Raw genomic sequence first — 16306 nt, 5'->3', positions numbered from 1 at the left:
AATTGGTCCCCTAGATATTACACCAAAGACAACGCCTGTAGCCAACACTGTAGTAAACTATCAAAAGGTTTATTAACTAGGAAAAAGGAACAAGAGAGTCATTTACAAGCTAAAGAAAGCAAACATATATATACACAAATGGGTTACCATCTAAATCTTAAGAGTGACAGAGTTGTAGTGATTTGTCAATTCAAAGTGTCTTTCAGGGCAGACCTGGGGTAACCTCTGGGGATCTCTGCCTCAGTTTAGAGTTTCTGGCCCTTTCAGAGTTCAAAAATCGAAGAGAGAGATGGAAAATCTTCCTGTGACTTTGTTTTTATTTGCTTCATTCAGTCCACAGGACCAGCTTCCTTGCATGGAGCATTTCCCAGATGTGATAGGGCAATTAACCAATCCTTTGTATTGCGATGTTCCTTGATGGCCCATCTGATTTTGAGAGTCCTTCTGGATCAGTGGGGGGACAATTCCCGTGCCTGGGTGCACAAGTTTAGAGCAAATATTTTAAGTTATAAAGCAAAACTTCCATGTTTTCTTGTAGCATGAAATACCAGCATTGGAAGTGAGATTAATGCATGCAGCAATTTACAAGCAATTTATAGAGTCTAAACACTAAATACATTCTTATAAGACGAATACCTGTTTTGAACAAAACTAAAATACAAGTGAACTGGCCTGGTCTCCAGCTATAAGTTTGTCAATTAAAATGCCTGCAGCCTGGGCAAAAGCTGACATCTGGCCTGCCAGCATCACGGATACCATGACACTTTTTCATAAAGAAATACTAAATTTGGTGTTCTGGCCAAATTCCAGCTCACATAATTACATTCTATCTACTTGAGTCCCCCCTGCAGTTTTAGTTTTATTAGGTATTCATCTTTACTTCTAGTGTAGTGTAAAACAAATCCTGTGTTTCATCCAGAGGTGGCTATATTTCAGTGGTCCTATGTGTTAAGAAGAGGCAATAGCCACCCTGTAATTGAGGTTATTACCATCTTCCTTTAAAAATTCCTATTTTAGCCCCCTATATCTTTGGCTTAGAAAATTGTTTTGGTGTGAAAATTGCCATATTAGCTCTGAAAGCAAAGGAGAATGATTCATCAACATTTGATGAAGAAAATTGATCAGATTGCTTGAGTTTATGTGGCATGAAAAAATTACCCTGATTGGAAAAGTGAGATTTTAAGAGGTGCTGAGTACTCACAAAAGTAAAGCCACTTTTACTTATTTGTCTAAATATGGTTTTAAGTGTGTAAATGTATGTATCCAGATTTTTAAAATCTTGGCCTAACTGTGGGTGAGGACATTTTGTTCTCTATTGGCTGGCTGCCTACTAAAAAGGCCATAAAGGTTCTTACGAAAATGATAGTGTACAGAGCTTCACCATTAGCTAAAGTGGTAGAGGACTGGGGGGGTTCTTTTTGAACGTTTTTCTTTTTTTATAGTGCACTTCAAGTTGTGTATGTGCGCTCTGAGCCTGGGACCAGAGAATTCTTCCTAGCAGTGTCCGTTCAATCCACACATATGCTGTGCATCAAGGGCCCAGGGTGGGGCTGCCAGACTGCTGCCCTCTCAAGTCCTTCTCACCGCTTGTGGTCTGGGATGGATCTTCAGAGTTCACTGCGCCCTTTAGGCCTTTACTTGTAAATAGTTTAGCTTAGCATATTTTGTGTCCTCATTGGGTGCCCCTTGTTTAGGGCAGTGATCCCCTCTTCTACCTCCCATGTTTCGGTTTGGTCGTGGGGAGACTATGCCAAAGGCTTCAGGAGCTTTGTGGATTGCCAAAGGGCCTTCCCAGTAAATTACAATCATGACTTTTTTTGTACCACCTCGAGGAAGCCCTTATCCCTACCAGGTGCAGTACTTTCCACAGAGGATGAGGCAGTTAAGGTTGATCTTGCCTCATGGATAGGTCCATGAGGGCATCTCCAGACTCTGACCCCTCTGTATGTCAGCCTCAGGAAGGTAGGAGTGTGGCTTTGGTTGGTTCCAGGCCTCTGCCCCTTCCCCACACCTCCACTGGCTCAGAGAGACTTGGGTTAGAAGAGCTTGGGGGAAAGCAGAAGAAAGGAGACACAAGCATAAAAACGAGAGGAAGTTCCATGTCCAAGTCTTGTAAGAAGAGACAGAGTCTTCTTCCCACTCCCGGTTGGGGGAAGCCTTGTGCTCTAAGTTAGTACCACCTGGCACTGTGAAAAATCATCCCAGGGCATTGTCTAAGAGCAAGGCCCTGATTGGGACCAGCACACTGGCACCTCCAGCATCCACATCTAAGCTGGCATCCTCGGCTGCAGTGACCATGGCAAAAACCACTCCTCACAGCAGAGAAGGATATGGGCCCATCAGCTCCACCTCACTGTTTGGCACTGGACCACCTTCTGATCCACCTGGAACCAGAGTCACTGCTGCTGTCCAGAGACCTGTGCCCAGTACCAAAATGTCAGTAGATAGTAGCCTGTACCCCATTGCTGACTCCTTCACTGAGCTGGGGTCAAGCCAGACTTCCACCTGTACTGTCGACTAATAGAGACTGGTCATTGCCACCTCCTGATACTGAGAGATCCCCCATCGGATTCAGACTCAGAATCCTCTTGACTCTGGAGGTACCAGGAACAGGAAGCCTGTCTTCAAACTACTCCCTAAGGTGACATTTGTGAGGGTTAAGCCCAGATAGGGCATTTGCGATCTCTTGAGTGTCACAGTATCCCTGGCCGAGGGAGTACTTACCCTATCTATATTGATACCCATCATCTAGAGGACCTGCTCCGATGGGGGAATGAGGCTCCAAAGTGGCAATATTGGGGCTGGAAGATCCACAGACCCACCATGTGTTGTACCCACACTGAGGGGCTTGGGAGCCCAAGGAGTATAAATTTCCCCTGAGGGAGGAAGAATCTCCACAGCCTCCCAAAAAATGACGACAACCCTCAGAAGGGGAGGACCAGCCTGGGCAGGAGGACAGTGCATAAGTCAGCTTGTCCTTATTCTCTCCAGATAAAGCAGTGATACCAGCTCCTCCACAGTGCCTCCTAAGGTCTTCCAGGATTTGCTTAAAAAGGAGGGTAGAGGCCCCGCACATCTCCCTGGAAGAGGTCCAGTGGGCACTGCATAGACTGCTGGACATTCTGCTCAGCTTGGGCCCAGGCAGGGTGGAGTTGCCAATTAATAAGGCCATCCTCAAGCCAACTAAGACACTCTGCCAGATGTCAGCCACCATTCCTCTGATGTCCATATGGGTAGAGAAGAGAGATTTCATACCCACAAAGGGGTCAGAATGTTTTTTTTTCTCACCTAACCCCCAACTTGCTGGTGGTGACAGTAGCAATGGAGTGCAGTAGGCAGCAGTTGCCAGATCTATGCCTCACGAGAACGAGGCTAAGAGATTTTTGGGAGGGAAGAATACTCGTCAGCTTCCCTCCAGTTTTGGATTTTGAACTGCCAGGTGCTGATGTCCAAGTATGACTTCAACATCCACGATAGGCTCACCAAATTCATCAAGAAGGTGCCTCAGGACAGTAGGAGCAGTTTCAGGCCCTAATTGATGAGCAAAAGCTGGGGTCCAGATACACCCTTCTGACAGCCCTAAATATGGCAGACGTGGCAAGGTCCATGTCTGTGGCTGTGATGATGAGATGTTAATTGTGGCTCTCTTCATCAGGGATCCAAAAGGACATGCAATTAATGGTGGAGGACCTTCCATTCAAGTGTAACAAACTGCTTAGCATGAGGATGGATGAATCCCCATGGCTTTCGATCTCAAGGATGGCTATTTCCACATAAACATCCTCCCATCACACAGGAGATTCCTGAAGTTTGTTGCTGGGCAGCAGCACTACCAGAACTAGGTACTCCAATGTGGACTTCTGACAGTGCTGAGGGTGTTCACCATAGTGCTGTTGGTGGTAGCAGTGTACTTTCACTGGCAGGGGGCCATAGTGTATCCCTACTTGGGCTATTGGCTCCTCAGGAGGTGGGTGTGGGTGTGTCTGGGCCTGTTAGAAAGACTGGGCCTCAGGGTAAACCTGGACAAGCCTACCCCGGAACTGACATGGCTATAAAGGTCACTGGGGTGCGGCTGGATAGAGTGTCATACTTATCCGACAATCGCTTTGTGCCCATCAGTGAACTAATACAGTAAGTCTCAGTGGCCCCTGGACATTTGGCCAGTCATGCCTGGCCCTGTTGGGTCACATGGCTGCAAGCACTTATATGACCCCATTCATGAGGCTGTGCTTCAGGTGCCTGCAGACGTGGCTATGAATGGCATCCACTCAGGTGAGCACAGTTGCAACATGCTTATCTTGGTTCCCCAAAGGGTTGTAGACTGCTTTGGCCAGTGTGAAGACAGGGGAAAGGTGTGTGCATGGACATCCTGTTCTGTTACCCACTATTGACTAGGATTGTGAGCATGGACACCTCTCTGTTAGGTGGAGGAAGTCACATGGAGGGGTGGATGGCCCAAGGGCTGTGGTCCTCTAAGGAATGAATTTTCCATATCAGTGTGCTGGAGGTGAGTGTGGTTTGGTTGATCTGCAAGCATTTCCTCCCTTGCATTCGGGGCCAGTTGGTCCAGGTGCTGTTGGACTTCATGACAGCGGTCCATTACATCAACAAGCAGGGAGGTGCACAGTCCTTGCAACTCTGTGCGGAGGCCATCCCTGTCTGGAATTGGTGCATACCCCTGCTCATTGCCCTTACTAGTCCATCTGCCTGGGGTTCAGAACACCCTAGCTCCTTTAGCAGACATTTATGCAGTGAGAAGGAGTGGGAGTTTCATGGCCTGACTCTGCAGGAGGTGTTTCAGGAATGGGGTAACCCAAAGACAGACTTCTTTGTGTCAGACCTGAAGAAGAAGTGCAAGGAGTTCTACTCCAAAGAGAGGTTGCAGCCCAGGCTCCTTGGGTGACGTTTTCTTCATGTGATGCTTGGAGGCTCTGAGGTATGTGTTTTCCTCGCTCTCTCTGTGACCAAGGGTACTAAGAAAGATCAGGCAGGACAAGGTGTAAGTCATTCTCATAGCACTGGGGTTACCTAGTCAGTTTTTGTACCCCACACTTTGCTTGCTGGGCTTGTTTGCTTGATGTCCTCTCCACCTCCCATGGTGTAAGACCTCTTGACACAGGTTGAGGGGAAAACTTGCCAACTCAACCCATCCACACTGGGATGGATGTTGAGCCTAAAGAGGGTTTGTTTGACTGACATGCATACCTTACTGAGTAACTCTGAAGAACTCTGCTGTAAAATGGAAAAGAGGTTTGTGATCTGGTATGATCAACCGGGAATTTCCCTACTGCAATCGGGTGCCAGACATGTTGGACTACCTGTTCCATTTTAAATCTTCAGGGCTGTCCCTCAGCTCCCTGAGGGTCCACCTGACAGCCATCAGTGATTTCCACCCAACAGTGGGCAGCTCCACTGTTCTCTCACACCCATTTACATCCAACTTCCTGAAGGTTTTAGTTAGGGACTTCTCTCCAGTGGTGAAGCCCGTGGCAGCCTGGGACTTAAACTTGGTCTTACTGAGTCTGACGGGGTTGCCGTTTGAGCTGCTGGCATCATGCTCCGTGCAGTACCTTTTCATGAAGGTGGAGTTTCTGGTCACAATCATGTCAGTCAGGAAGGGGCGATAATTGTGCTCATGGCAGATCCCCCACACGATACTACACAAGGACAAGGTGTCCATGAGACTGCATCTGAGGTTTCACCTTCACATCAACCAAAGCATCCAGTTACCTGTGTTCTACCCCAAGCCATGCACCACCAGGAAAAAAGCAAAGTGGCATTCCTGTGATAGGCATAGAACCCTTGCCTTTTACTTGTAGAGGACAAAGTGGTTCTAGAAGTCACCTAGACTCTTTGTCCTATATACAGAGAGGATGAAGGGAGAGGCCATTTCCACCAGAGGCTGTCAAAATGGATCTCAGGTTGCATGGTATTCTGCTACAAACTGGATGAGATCCCTCTTGCCAGGCAGTGTAAAAGCACATCCGATGAGAGCCCAGGCAGCCTGGATAGCTTCACTCAGGGATCGCTGACATCTGCAGAGCAGCAATGTGGGGCTTGGTACACACCTCTGTGAGGCACTGCGCTCTTGTGCAAGCAGCTGCCTTGGATGCCTCAATGGGCTAGAGCAGTCCTGCGTTTTGTAGTGGTGCAGGACTCTGGGCATCCACCTCCTCGGCAGGAACACTGGTTGTAAATCATCTGAAGCACACTACACATAAGAACAAGTGCTCAAAGAAGAAGGAAAGATTACTTATCTTGTAGTAACCGGAGTTCTTCAAAATGTCTTTCTGTAGTTAGGGTCACCAAATGTTCTGATTTTACAGGGATAGTCCCAATATTTGAGGCTTTGTCTTTTGCCTATTACCCCCCACCTCGTCCTGATTTTTCACACTTGCTATCTGGTCACCCTATGTATAGTGCACCACCCATTCTCTATCCCCACTGCCTCGGATCCCATGAACCTTGTGGTGGAGAAGGAACTGAGATGGTGGCAGTCCAGCAGCCCGCTTTATACCTTTGATGTGGAGCATAAGGAAAGTGTGAGTGAGTACATGGACCAAGCGGACCCCACTAGGAAGAATTCTCTAGTTCTGGATGGATGGAGCGCATACGCACTTGAAGTGAACTATATATAAAGACAGTACATCTCATAGAACTCTAGTTATCACAAAGTAAGTAACCTTTCCTTTTTTAAATCTGTAGGACCAGGATTTTAATCTTATGCAGGATGTGGTTTGTCATTTAAAACATACTTATTCTATACCTAAATTAATTACAATAGTAATATTCTGCTTGTTGTTACAATAGTGATCTCTTCCCCCCCGATTATATTTTTACAGCTCCCTGAAAAGCTTCTGTATTCACAAGGCTGTAACTGGATTCAGCAATATAGCTTTGGACCAGAAAGATACACAGGCTCCAACGTATTTGGAAAATTACGTAAATGTATTGAAACATTAAAGACACAGGTGAATATTTAGGAAATGGAAAAACCGTTAGAAGGAGAGAATGAGACTGAAAAGAGAAATACTTCTGTAACAGTAAATCATCTGCTTTCTGCTCAAAACATTGCTCCTGTGCAATCTGTCAGCTATTACTGGTATTTACTGGATTTCTGGGTCTGGACGGATATTAAGCATAAGTATGTTCTTGTAGCTTTTGGTCATCACTATTTTGGTCTTTACATGGTCATTTTTAATTCTACTGTATATGTTTTTGTCTTGTTTTACCAGCAGATTATCTTGTTGTCGCTTGTTACAGGGCTGACTGCATGTCTGCCCCCTTTCAGATCTGTCAGAGAGCATCCATGTCAAGGCTTGTGAATCTCTTTGCCCTTCTCTGTCTTTGGGTAGAAGCTTGTGATTCTGGGTCCTTATTACACTACCTCATGTATACCAAGCACTTATCATAGAATCATAGAAGTGTAGGACTGGACGAGACCTCAGTTGGTCATCAAGTCCAGTCCCCTGTACTCAAGGCAGGACTATGTAATAACTAGACCATTCCTGACAGGTGTTTGTCTAATCTGTTCTTAAAAACCTCCAATAATGGAGATTCCACAACCTCCCTAAGCAATTTATTTCAGTGCTTAACTATCCTGACAGGAAGTTTTCCTAATGTCCAACTTAAACCTTCCTTGCTGCAATTTAAGCCCCATTGCTTCTTGTCCTATCCTCAGAGGTTAAGGAGAACAATTTTTCACCCTCCTCCTTGTAACAACCTTTTATGTACTTGAAAACTGTTACCATGTCCCCCACTCAGTCTTCTCCACACTAAACAAACCCAATTTTTTCAATCTTTCCTCATAGGTCATGTTTTCTTGACCTTTAATCATTTTTGTTGCTCTCCTGTGGACTTCCTCCAGTTTGTCCACATCCTTCCTGAAATGTGTCCCAAAACTGGACACTACTCCAGGTGAGGCCTTATCTGTGTGGAATAGACCAGAAGAATTACTTCTTGTGTCTTGCTTACAGCAGTCCTGCTAATACATCCCAAAATGATGTTTGCTTATTTGCAACAGTGGTACGCTGTTGACTCTCATTTAGCTTGTGATCCACTATGACCCCAGATCTCTTTCCACAGTACTCCTTCCTAGACAATTATTTCCCATCTTGTGTGTGTGCAATTGATTGTTCCTTCCTAAGTGGAGTACTTTGAATTTTCCTTATTAAATTTCATCTTATTTACTTCAGACAATTTCTCTAGTTTGTCCAGATCATTTTGAATTTTAATTCCATCCTCTAAAGTACTTGCAACCCCTCCCAGCTTGTTATCATCTGCAAACTTTATAATTGTACTCTCTGTGCCATTGTCTAAATAATTTATTAAGATATTGAACAGAACCAGACCCAGGACCATTCTTGGTGGGATCCCACTTGATATGCCCTTCCAGTTTGACTGTAAACCACTGATAACTATTCTCTGGGAACGGTTTTCCAACCAGTTATGCACCCACCCAGACCCACCAACAGCAATTCTGGGCCCCAGGGCAGAACAGTCCCATCCCGCTTCTTCCGTCTGCGGCCCCGCCTGCAGTCCACCCCTGCTCCGCCCCAGGCTGTGCCCTTTCCCTGCATTGGCCCACTCACCACTCCATCTCCCCACCCCCTTCCTGCTCAATCCCTCTCTTGTCTTCCACACTCCCCCTTCCTCCAGGCAGCAAGTGACAGCCAGGGAAGTGAAGGGGAGAATGGGGGAGGGACACGATGAGCAGCGGCCGGGGGAGCGAGTGGGAGCAAAGAGGACAGGCGCAAACAGCAGGGCCGGGGGTGCAGTGTGGGCAGGGCCATGAGCGGAAGAGGCCCTATGGCCTTTTAAATTGCTAGGCCCCTGGGCAATTGTCCCCTTCTCTTCCCCCCTCAGTGGGCCTGCACCCACCTTATAGTAGTACCATCTAGGCTTTATTTACCTAGTTTTTTTATGAGAAAGTCATGTGAGACAGCATCAAAATCCTTACTAAAAGTCTAGCTATACCACATCTACTACTTCCTCCTTATCCACAAGGCTTGTTACCTTGTCAAAGAAAGCTATCAGGTTGGTTTGACACGATTTGTTCTTGACAAATCCATGCTGACTGTTACTTATCACTTTATTATCTTCCAGGTGTTTGCAAATTGATTGCTTGATTATTAGCTCCATTAGCTTTCCGGGTACTGAAGTTAAGCCGACTGGTCTGTAATTCCCTGAGTTGTCCGTATACCCCTTTTTATAGATTGGCACTACATTTGCCCTCTTCCAGTCCTCTGGAATCTCTCCCATCTTCCATGAGTTTTTTGAGATGATCGCTAATGGCTCAGAGATCTTTTCAGTCAGCTCCTTGAGTTTTCTAGATGTATTTCATCAGACCGTGGTGACTTGAAGACATCTAACTTGTCTAAGTAATTTTACCTTGTTCCTTTCCTATTTTAGCCTCTGATCCTACCTTATTTTCACTATGTTAGATGTGTGATCGCTACTAACCATTTTGATGAAAATTGAATTAAAAAAGACACATAGCACTTCTGCCATTTCCACATTTTCTGTTATCTTTCCCCCCTACCCTGTCCTTGGTTTTCCTCTTGCTTCTAATGTATTTGTAGAATGTTTTCTTTATACCCTTTGTGTTTCAAGCTAGCTTAATCTTATTTTATGCCTTGGTCTTTCTAACTTTGTCCCGACATACTTGAGTTATTTGTTTATATTTATCCTTTATAATTTGACCTAGTTTCCACTTTTTGTAGGACTCTTTTTTTGAGTTTCAGATTATTAAAGGTTTCCTGGTTAAGCCCCGGTGGTCTTTTGCCATACTTCATATCTTTCCTATGCATTGGGATACTTTGCTCTTGTGCCCTTAATAATGTCTCTTTAAAAAACTGCCAACTCTCTCAAACTCTTTTTTCCCCCTAGAGTTGCTTCTCCTGGGATCTTACCTACCAACTCCCTGAGTTTGCTAAAGTCTACTTCTTGAAATCCATTATCTTTATTGTGCTGTTTTTCCTCCTACCATTCCTTAGAACTCTACCATTTTGTGATCACTTTCACCCAAGCTGCCTTCCATTTTCAAATTCTCAGCCAGTTCCTCCCTATTTGTCAAAATCAAATCTAGAACAGCCTCTCCCCTAGTTGCTTTCTCCATCTTTTGCAATAAAAAATTGTCTCCAATACATTCCAAGAACTTGTTGGATAATCTGTGCCCTGGTGTATTATTTTCCCACAGATGTCAGGTAGTAGAATTTCCCCATCACCACCCACTCCTATGCTTTGGATGATTTTGTTGTTTTAAAAAAAAGGCTCATCCACCTCTTCTTCCTAGGTGTCCTATAGTTAGGATAAAACCTTACCATGACATCAACCTTGTTTTTTTACCCCTTGTATCCTTACCCAGAGACTTTCCACAAGTCCATCTTCTATCTCCATCTCAACCTTAGTCCAAGTGTATACATTTTTAATATACAAGGTAACACCTCCTCCCTTTTTTCCCTTTTATCACCCTGCAGTTCTAGCTTAGGTCTCAGGCATCTGTGTTTCTTCCCTTCAGGAAACTGTGATCAGTGATATAGTGACAAACAGCCTTTTTAAAGCAAAGTATGCAACTAGAACAAAATGTTACAAGGGGGAAAAAAGTTTAAAAAAATGAACATTCTGTCTTATCCAATTTGCTATAATCCCATAATGGCAATTGACACACATCTGTTTTGGGTCCTTGTGAGTGTTTTTTCAGTATGGTTTCACTCTGCGTTCCCAAGAGAGTATCTTTTTAAATCCTGGCAGCATTCTTTATTAGTCAGTTTTGGTCTTTTGACCCTCCTGGTCAAATCAGTTTCATAAGCTCTGTGTGGGATCGAGTCAAATACCTCAAAACTAATAGTTCTGGTATTGTCCCTTAGTTTTCTGTAACTAGCAACCTGGGGTGGATTCAAAATGGTGACATAGAAGTGAAAGGCTTTGAGTTCCGTGACTGATCTCTAGAGTCATTCAGTTCTTCCACTTATTTTTACTTTAGTTATGATAATGATTATTGACAGTCCAGTGATTTTTCTTTTTTTAATCCTTGTCAAAATATAGTTATTATTAACAAATATAACACAAAAAACATTTATTAGTGATGAGCTAAACAGCTGATTTGAATTTCTTGTGTATGTTTTGTAGTGGATTGAAGTAAGTGGTGTTAAAGACCATGATGAAAGAGGAAACATGTGCAATATCCTTTTCTCTGATGAAAGCAAGGAATATAAGATGTACGAAGCTATAAAATTCATCATGCTTTACCAAGTTGTAGAAGCCTATGAACAGATGAAGAATGAGCAGGAACATGTACCCATCCTTTTTAGCTTGCTTTTTGCTCGTGATACTTCATCTGACCCTTTGAGTTTCATGATGAATCATCTTAATTCCATAGGGGACACTGGTGGTCTGGAGCAGGTAATGGTGTGAATAAAAAATAAGTTCCAACAGTCTGAACTTTTCTGAAAGGGTTAGGATTTGGGAATATTTTTGAGTTCTTATACATTGACTTGATATTCCTAGTATACTTTAACACTAGGGCTGGGTGAAAAATGCATTGTTTTTAACTCACCTAAACTATTTACAAATTCAGATAGAATTTGACAAATAGTTTCAGAGAAAAAAACTGGAAAACACAGTTTAGAAATGTCAAATCATTTTGTTTTGACATTTTCTAAAGAAACCATTTTGACATTTTCTGAACAAAATGTTGTTTCGAATCAACATTTTCTAAAAAATGTGTTTGACCTGAAAGTTTTTTTTGGTATTTTTTTTTTTGTTTGTTTTTTTTCGAGGGGGGTGTTTTTTGTTTCGGGGGGGGGGGGGGGGAGAACAAAAAAAAATGTAGTTTTGGTTTGAAACTGATTTTTTTTTTTCAGTTCAGCCATTGAACCAAAATTCAGCTGTTTGCTCAGCTCTATTTAATACATCATCCATGATAGAAAAATTTTATTTGAAAAAAAAAAATCAATTTTTCCTAGCAAAAAAGCACTTAAAAAGGTGGGGGGGGAGCTTTTAAGTGTCTTCAAAAGAAAATGTCCTGGGGAATTATTTATGCAAATTATTAAAACCACTGATATGTAGAATAACTTGTTTGTTAGATGACAATACATGTTTGACCTATTCCACCTGTTTTTTTTTTCTTTTCTTTTTAATAGAAGCTTTCTAGAAAGGCCACTTAGAAAGTATATTGACCCTGCTGAGATATATCTCCTTTGGTTACTTTTCAGCTCTGGTTGTGGGAAATGCCTGCTGTTGTAATTCCTAGTCCATTCCGATTATTACACAAATAAACAATTAAATGACTTACTCTAAACATCAAAGCATCATTAAAGTGTGGGAGAGTTCCCTCTTCTCTCCCTTCCCTCCTCCCCCCCACGCGCAGTTTCCTTCTTTTAAGTCTATAAACAAATGTTTACACCCTTTTTTCCCCCCCTTAGGTTGAAATGTTTCTTCTTGGATATTTACTTGAAGTAAAGATAAGAGTTTACAGACTGTATAAGCTTCACACAGAAGAGTTTCAAGTAAACTATCCGGAGGAGTGTCACAGAGACTGGCAGGAGATCTCTCTTCTGACTGAGGATGACCATCACTATCACATCCCCATTATCAGAATATAAGACTGATTTCTAACCATACAGTACAATGAGTGACCGTCTCCAGTAAATGATCATCTTTAAACAAAATCCTTTGCCCAGCAACAGTAGGATTTCAAATAACATAACATAATGAGTAGCGGATACAGAGGTTTATTATGTTAACTTCTTTCTTTCTTTTACTAAGTTCACCTTCAGTCTGCCTCAAAAAGCACAAAATACGTAATTATACAACTAGGAAAAACTGGCATATTAGGGTTCTCAAACAAAAAATATGGTAAATCAGCTGCAAGAAAAATTATCACTAGATATTTGATAGTCACTGGTTGAACTAAGTCCAAAAGATGTGTTGTGCATAAACCTACAATTGCAAATGATACCTGCTCTTTGTTTAAAAACATTGCTTCAGTGCTCCCAAGCTACTGACTTGGGAGAGAAAAAAGGCAATAATAAAAATAAATAACTTGCAATATAGTTTTACTCAATATAGACTTTTTCCCATACCCTCCCCCTCTTTCTTTCTGGAAGGGTCAGATTTTAATGTCACCTACCAAAAGTATAGAAAGGATTTTCTTTGCAGTTGGTTTGAGAAAGCTGTGCACTTCAGTGGATTTACAAATACTGCCTTTTCACAAAAATGTTAATTCTCTGGATGTTATATACATTTAGCAGGATTCACATTTCCTAAGCTTTTTTGTATATACCATTAAATACCTTTGAGTTACTTTCTTTAATCTTGACATCAAGGTTACTTCTGGTTTTTGGGAGTCTAAAGAAGTGTCCAGTATAACAAGCAAATTGTCTTAAAGTGTGTTAAAATAGCAGTTTCCACCTATGTTTATTAAAAAGATGACTACTGAGAAGGAAGGGAGGTGCCAGATGCATTAAAAGAGCAAGTACTGCTGTTTAGTGTAGGGAACTTTCCACATTCCCTTCATTCTAAGAGATTGAACTGCAGTTTGACCATTTTATAAAATTAGGAAGATTAACTTTAATGAAAATTAAAGTAACGGTTGTGCAATATTTATTTTCTGCACATGAACGTTATCATAAGATTAACATTATTTGAGTCACTGCACTAAGAAGATTATATTTTTAAAAAGAGTTTTTAATAAGAAACAAACAACTTTCCTTTAAATAATGTTGAAATCATCTCCAAAGATGCACGTAGTGTTTCTCTTATTCTCACAGGAGATAATTTACCACAATAAAATGGTGAATCAGGTCCTTAGGAGCTAAACCAATTATATGAGAGTGATATTAAACAGCATATGCTTTGAGTACACAGAGCCTGAGCTATTCCTTTCTGAAATGAAAAGCGACTTTTTCCCCTTACATTTCTTTGCATATATGTATATATAATTTATAAAACAAACATGGATTTGTTGAGTACGGTAATTGTTTTGTTTCCTGAAAGTTTTACTGGATTGGATGCTTTGTTCAATAATTTGTAGTCTTTAATTAAAACTATTTGATACAGAATTTTTTTCATCTTGCCAAAAGCCACATTTCTGATTATATTTTATTTATTAAAAACCTTTTTTCCTGAGTTCAGCATGTTGCTTTTCTGTTTTGGTTCTGTTCTGTGTGGGGAGAAGCTTAAAAATGGCTGATACTACTCTTATTTATTGAATACCAAGAGCATATTCATTGCTTTACCTACATAAACAGGCATAGCTCTGACCCGAGTAGGGTTGTAAGATAATTCTCATGCAGACAATATGTACACACAAAGTACAATTCTGCAGAAATATTTGCTATATTTTTATGAGTGCTTAGCAAGTTTATCAACTGTCTATAGTACCCTAGACAGTTAGGGTAATCCTCATGACTAGCAATATACAAGTACTATAACTAAAAAAATGAATTATGAAAATTTAACATCGCTTTTGTTCCATTACTTTCCCCCAAGCCTTTCCAAGAATAGTATTTTTTTTTTTTTAAAGTCCTCTTATGCTAAAGTGCTTGGGGGAGGGGTCCTATTCAGCAGTTTAGAAAACAATGTGGGATGAAAATCAACTCTATTAAAATATAGCTACAATGCTGGCAATTCCTTAGGTACTATCGAACCTATGGAATAGTCTTCAAAATTTTTATTAAAATTTAATTTCTCTCTTCAAGTGATTGCTCATATCCATTCCATTATAGGTGTGTGCGCGCCCCGTGCACAGATTCCCGGAACTTTTTTCCCCTTAGCAAGCTCCGTAGGGTCGGCTCAGGCGCCCCCTGGAGTACCGCGCTCATGCCGTGGTACATAGGGCGCTGCCGACCCTGCGGGCCCACAGTTCCTTCTTTCTATCCGTTGACGGTTGCTGGAACATTGCCTCTTGCTTCGCAAGTCGCAGCCCCTTAGTAGTTAGTGTTTGTTTGGAAAGCAGTTAAGTAATTAGGTAGTTAAGGAAACCCTCGGGTTTTTTCTTTGCGTTGGGCCATGCCTGGCTCAACGGGTTTCAAACCTTGCACCGAGTGTGCCAAACTTGTCCCTGTGAGTGACCTTCACGATCGCTGCCTCCAATGCCTCGTAGAGCAGCACCGCAGGGACAAATGCAAGATCTGCAGAGCCTTCAAGCCCCACACCCAGAAGGAGAGAGAGGTGCGGCTGAAGGCTATCCTCATGGAGTCCGCCCTCCGTCCGGACTCTGAACTGGCGCGTTCCCCTGCGGCACTGAGTGTCTCCTTGGTGCGGGGTGCTCCTCCGGCACCGGTGTCATCGACCCAGGGCCTGGCACCCAAGCGCCGCAAGGACTCCGCACACCGAAACTCCCCTGCACCGCCTGCCCGGCCCCGGAGGAGTCAGGAGATGTCCCAGCTATGTGCCGTCGAGATTACTCTGGCACCAGCATCTCCACGCAAGGAGCCTTCCCCGACTCTGCGGAGTGGGGTAGTGCCCTTGCAAGGGCCGTCGACGCTGGAGGCGTTCGCCGTGGCACGTGCCCTCATGGGCCTGCCCACGCCTCCGTCCCCCCCATTCGATGGTGCTGGCCTCTTTTCGGACAAAACTGATGACAAGCTGCATGCCCTGAAAGATTCTAGGGTTACGCTGCAGTCCCTAGCGTTCTACACCCCACAGGCCTCGAGGCGTCAGTCTCGGCCTCAGGTCCAGCGGCAGCCTCAGCTGCCTCCAAGGCAACCCCCCAGACCCACTTAACCCAGGAGGGGTCAGGAGTGGTTCTGAGGCTCCAACCGCCATGACCGTTCAGGTTCTTTGGCGGGGCCTCAGCAAGGCCCTAATAGGGGTCAAAATAATAATAAATCCTTTAGACGGTGCGCACGAGGGTGGCACTCTTCATTTCCTCCTGGATCTCAACCGGCCCTTTGCCCACAGACTCAGGCCGTATTATACCCACTGGCAAAGCATTACTTCGGACCGATGGGTCCTTGGTATAGTCCGCAGGGGCTATGCCCTACAGCTGACGGCCTTCCCTCCAGACTCCCCTCCTACCCAGTCCCTCTTCAGGGACCCCTCTCACGAGCAGCTCCTCACTCAGAAAGTCTGCTCCCTCCTCCAGCTAGGAGCGGTGGAAGAGGTTCCTCCAAGGGGAAGGGGTTTTTACTCCTGGTATTTCCTAATCCCAAGGCCAAGGGGGGTCTGAGGCCCATTCTAGATCTCCGCCATCTGAACAAGTTCATCAGATGCCTCAGATTCCGGATGGTCTCCCTAGCCTCTATCATTCCAACCCTAGATCCAGGGGACTGGTATGTTGCCCTTGACTTAAAGGACGCAT

General features: G+C 43.5%; 1 protein-coding gene across 2 annotated transcripts in view; it reads left to right on the top strand.

Annotated features, from left to right (window-relative positions):
- Positions 1-14130, top strand: part of OTULINL (OTU deubiquitinase with linear linkage specificity like) — a 39519-nt gene extending 25389 nt beyond the window's left edge. The window contains exons 6-8 of one of the 2 annotated variants that reach the window (XM_067569303.1): positions 6843-6971; positions 11131-11403; positions 12426-14130. In XM_067569303.1, coding sequence (XP_067425404.1) covers positions 6843-6971; positions 11131-11403; positions 12426-12605 — 582 coding nt within the window. In that variant the 3' untranslated portion in view covers positions 12606-14130. The remainder of the gene's footprint in view (positions 1-6842; positions 6972-11130; positions 11404-12425) is intronic. The other variant, XM_067569312.1, reaches the window with a different exon arrangement.
- Positions 14131-16306: the final 2176 nt, after the last annotated feature.

Source organism: Emydura macquarii, unplaced genomic scaffold, assembly GCF_026122565.2.
Source record: "Emydura macquarii macquarii isolate MOO-44397 ecotype Brisbane River unplaced genomic scaffold, CSIRO-AGI_Emac_v2 contig_320, whole genome shotgun sequence".
Lineage (NCBI taxonomy): Eukaryota > Metazoa > Chordata > Testudines > Chelidae > Emydura > Emydura macquarii.
This window is presented reverse-complemented; position numbering and strand designations above follow the sequence as displayed.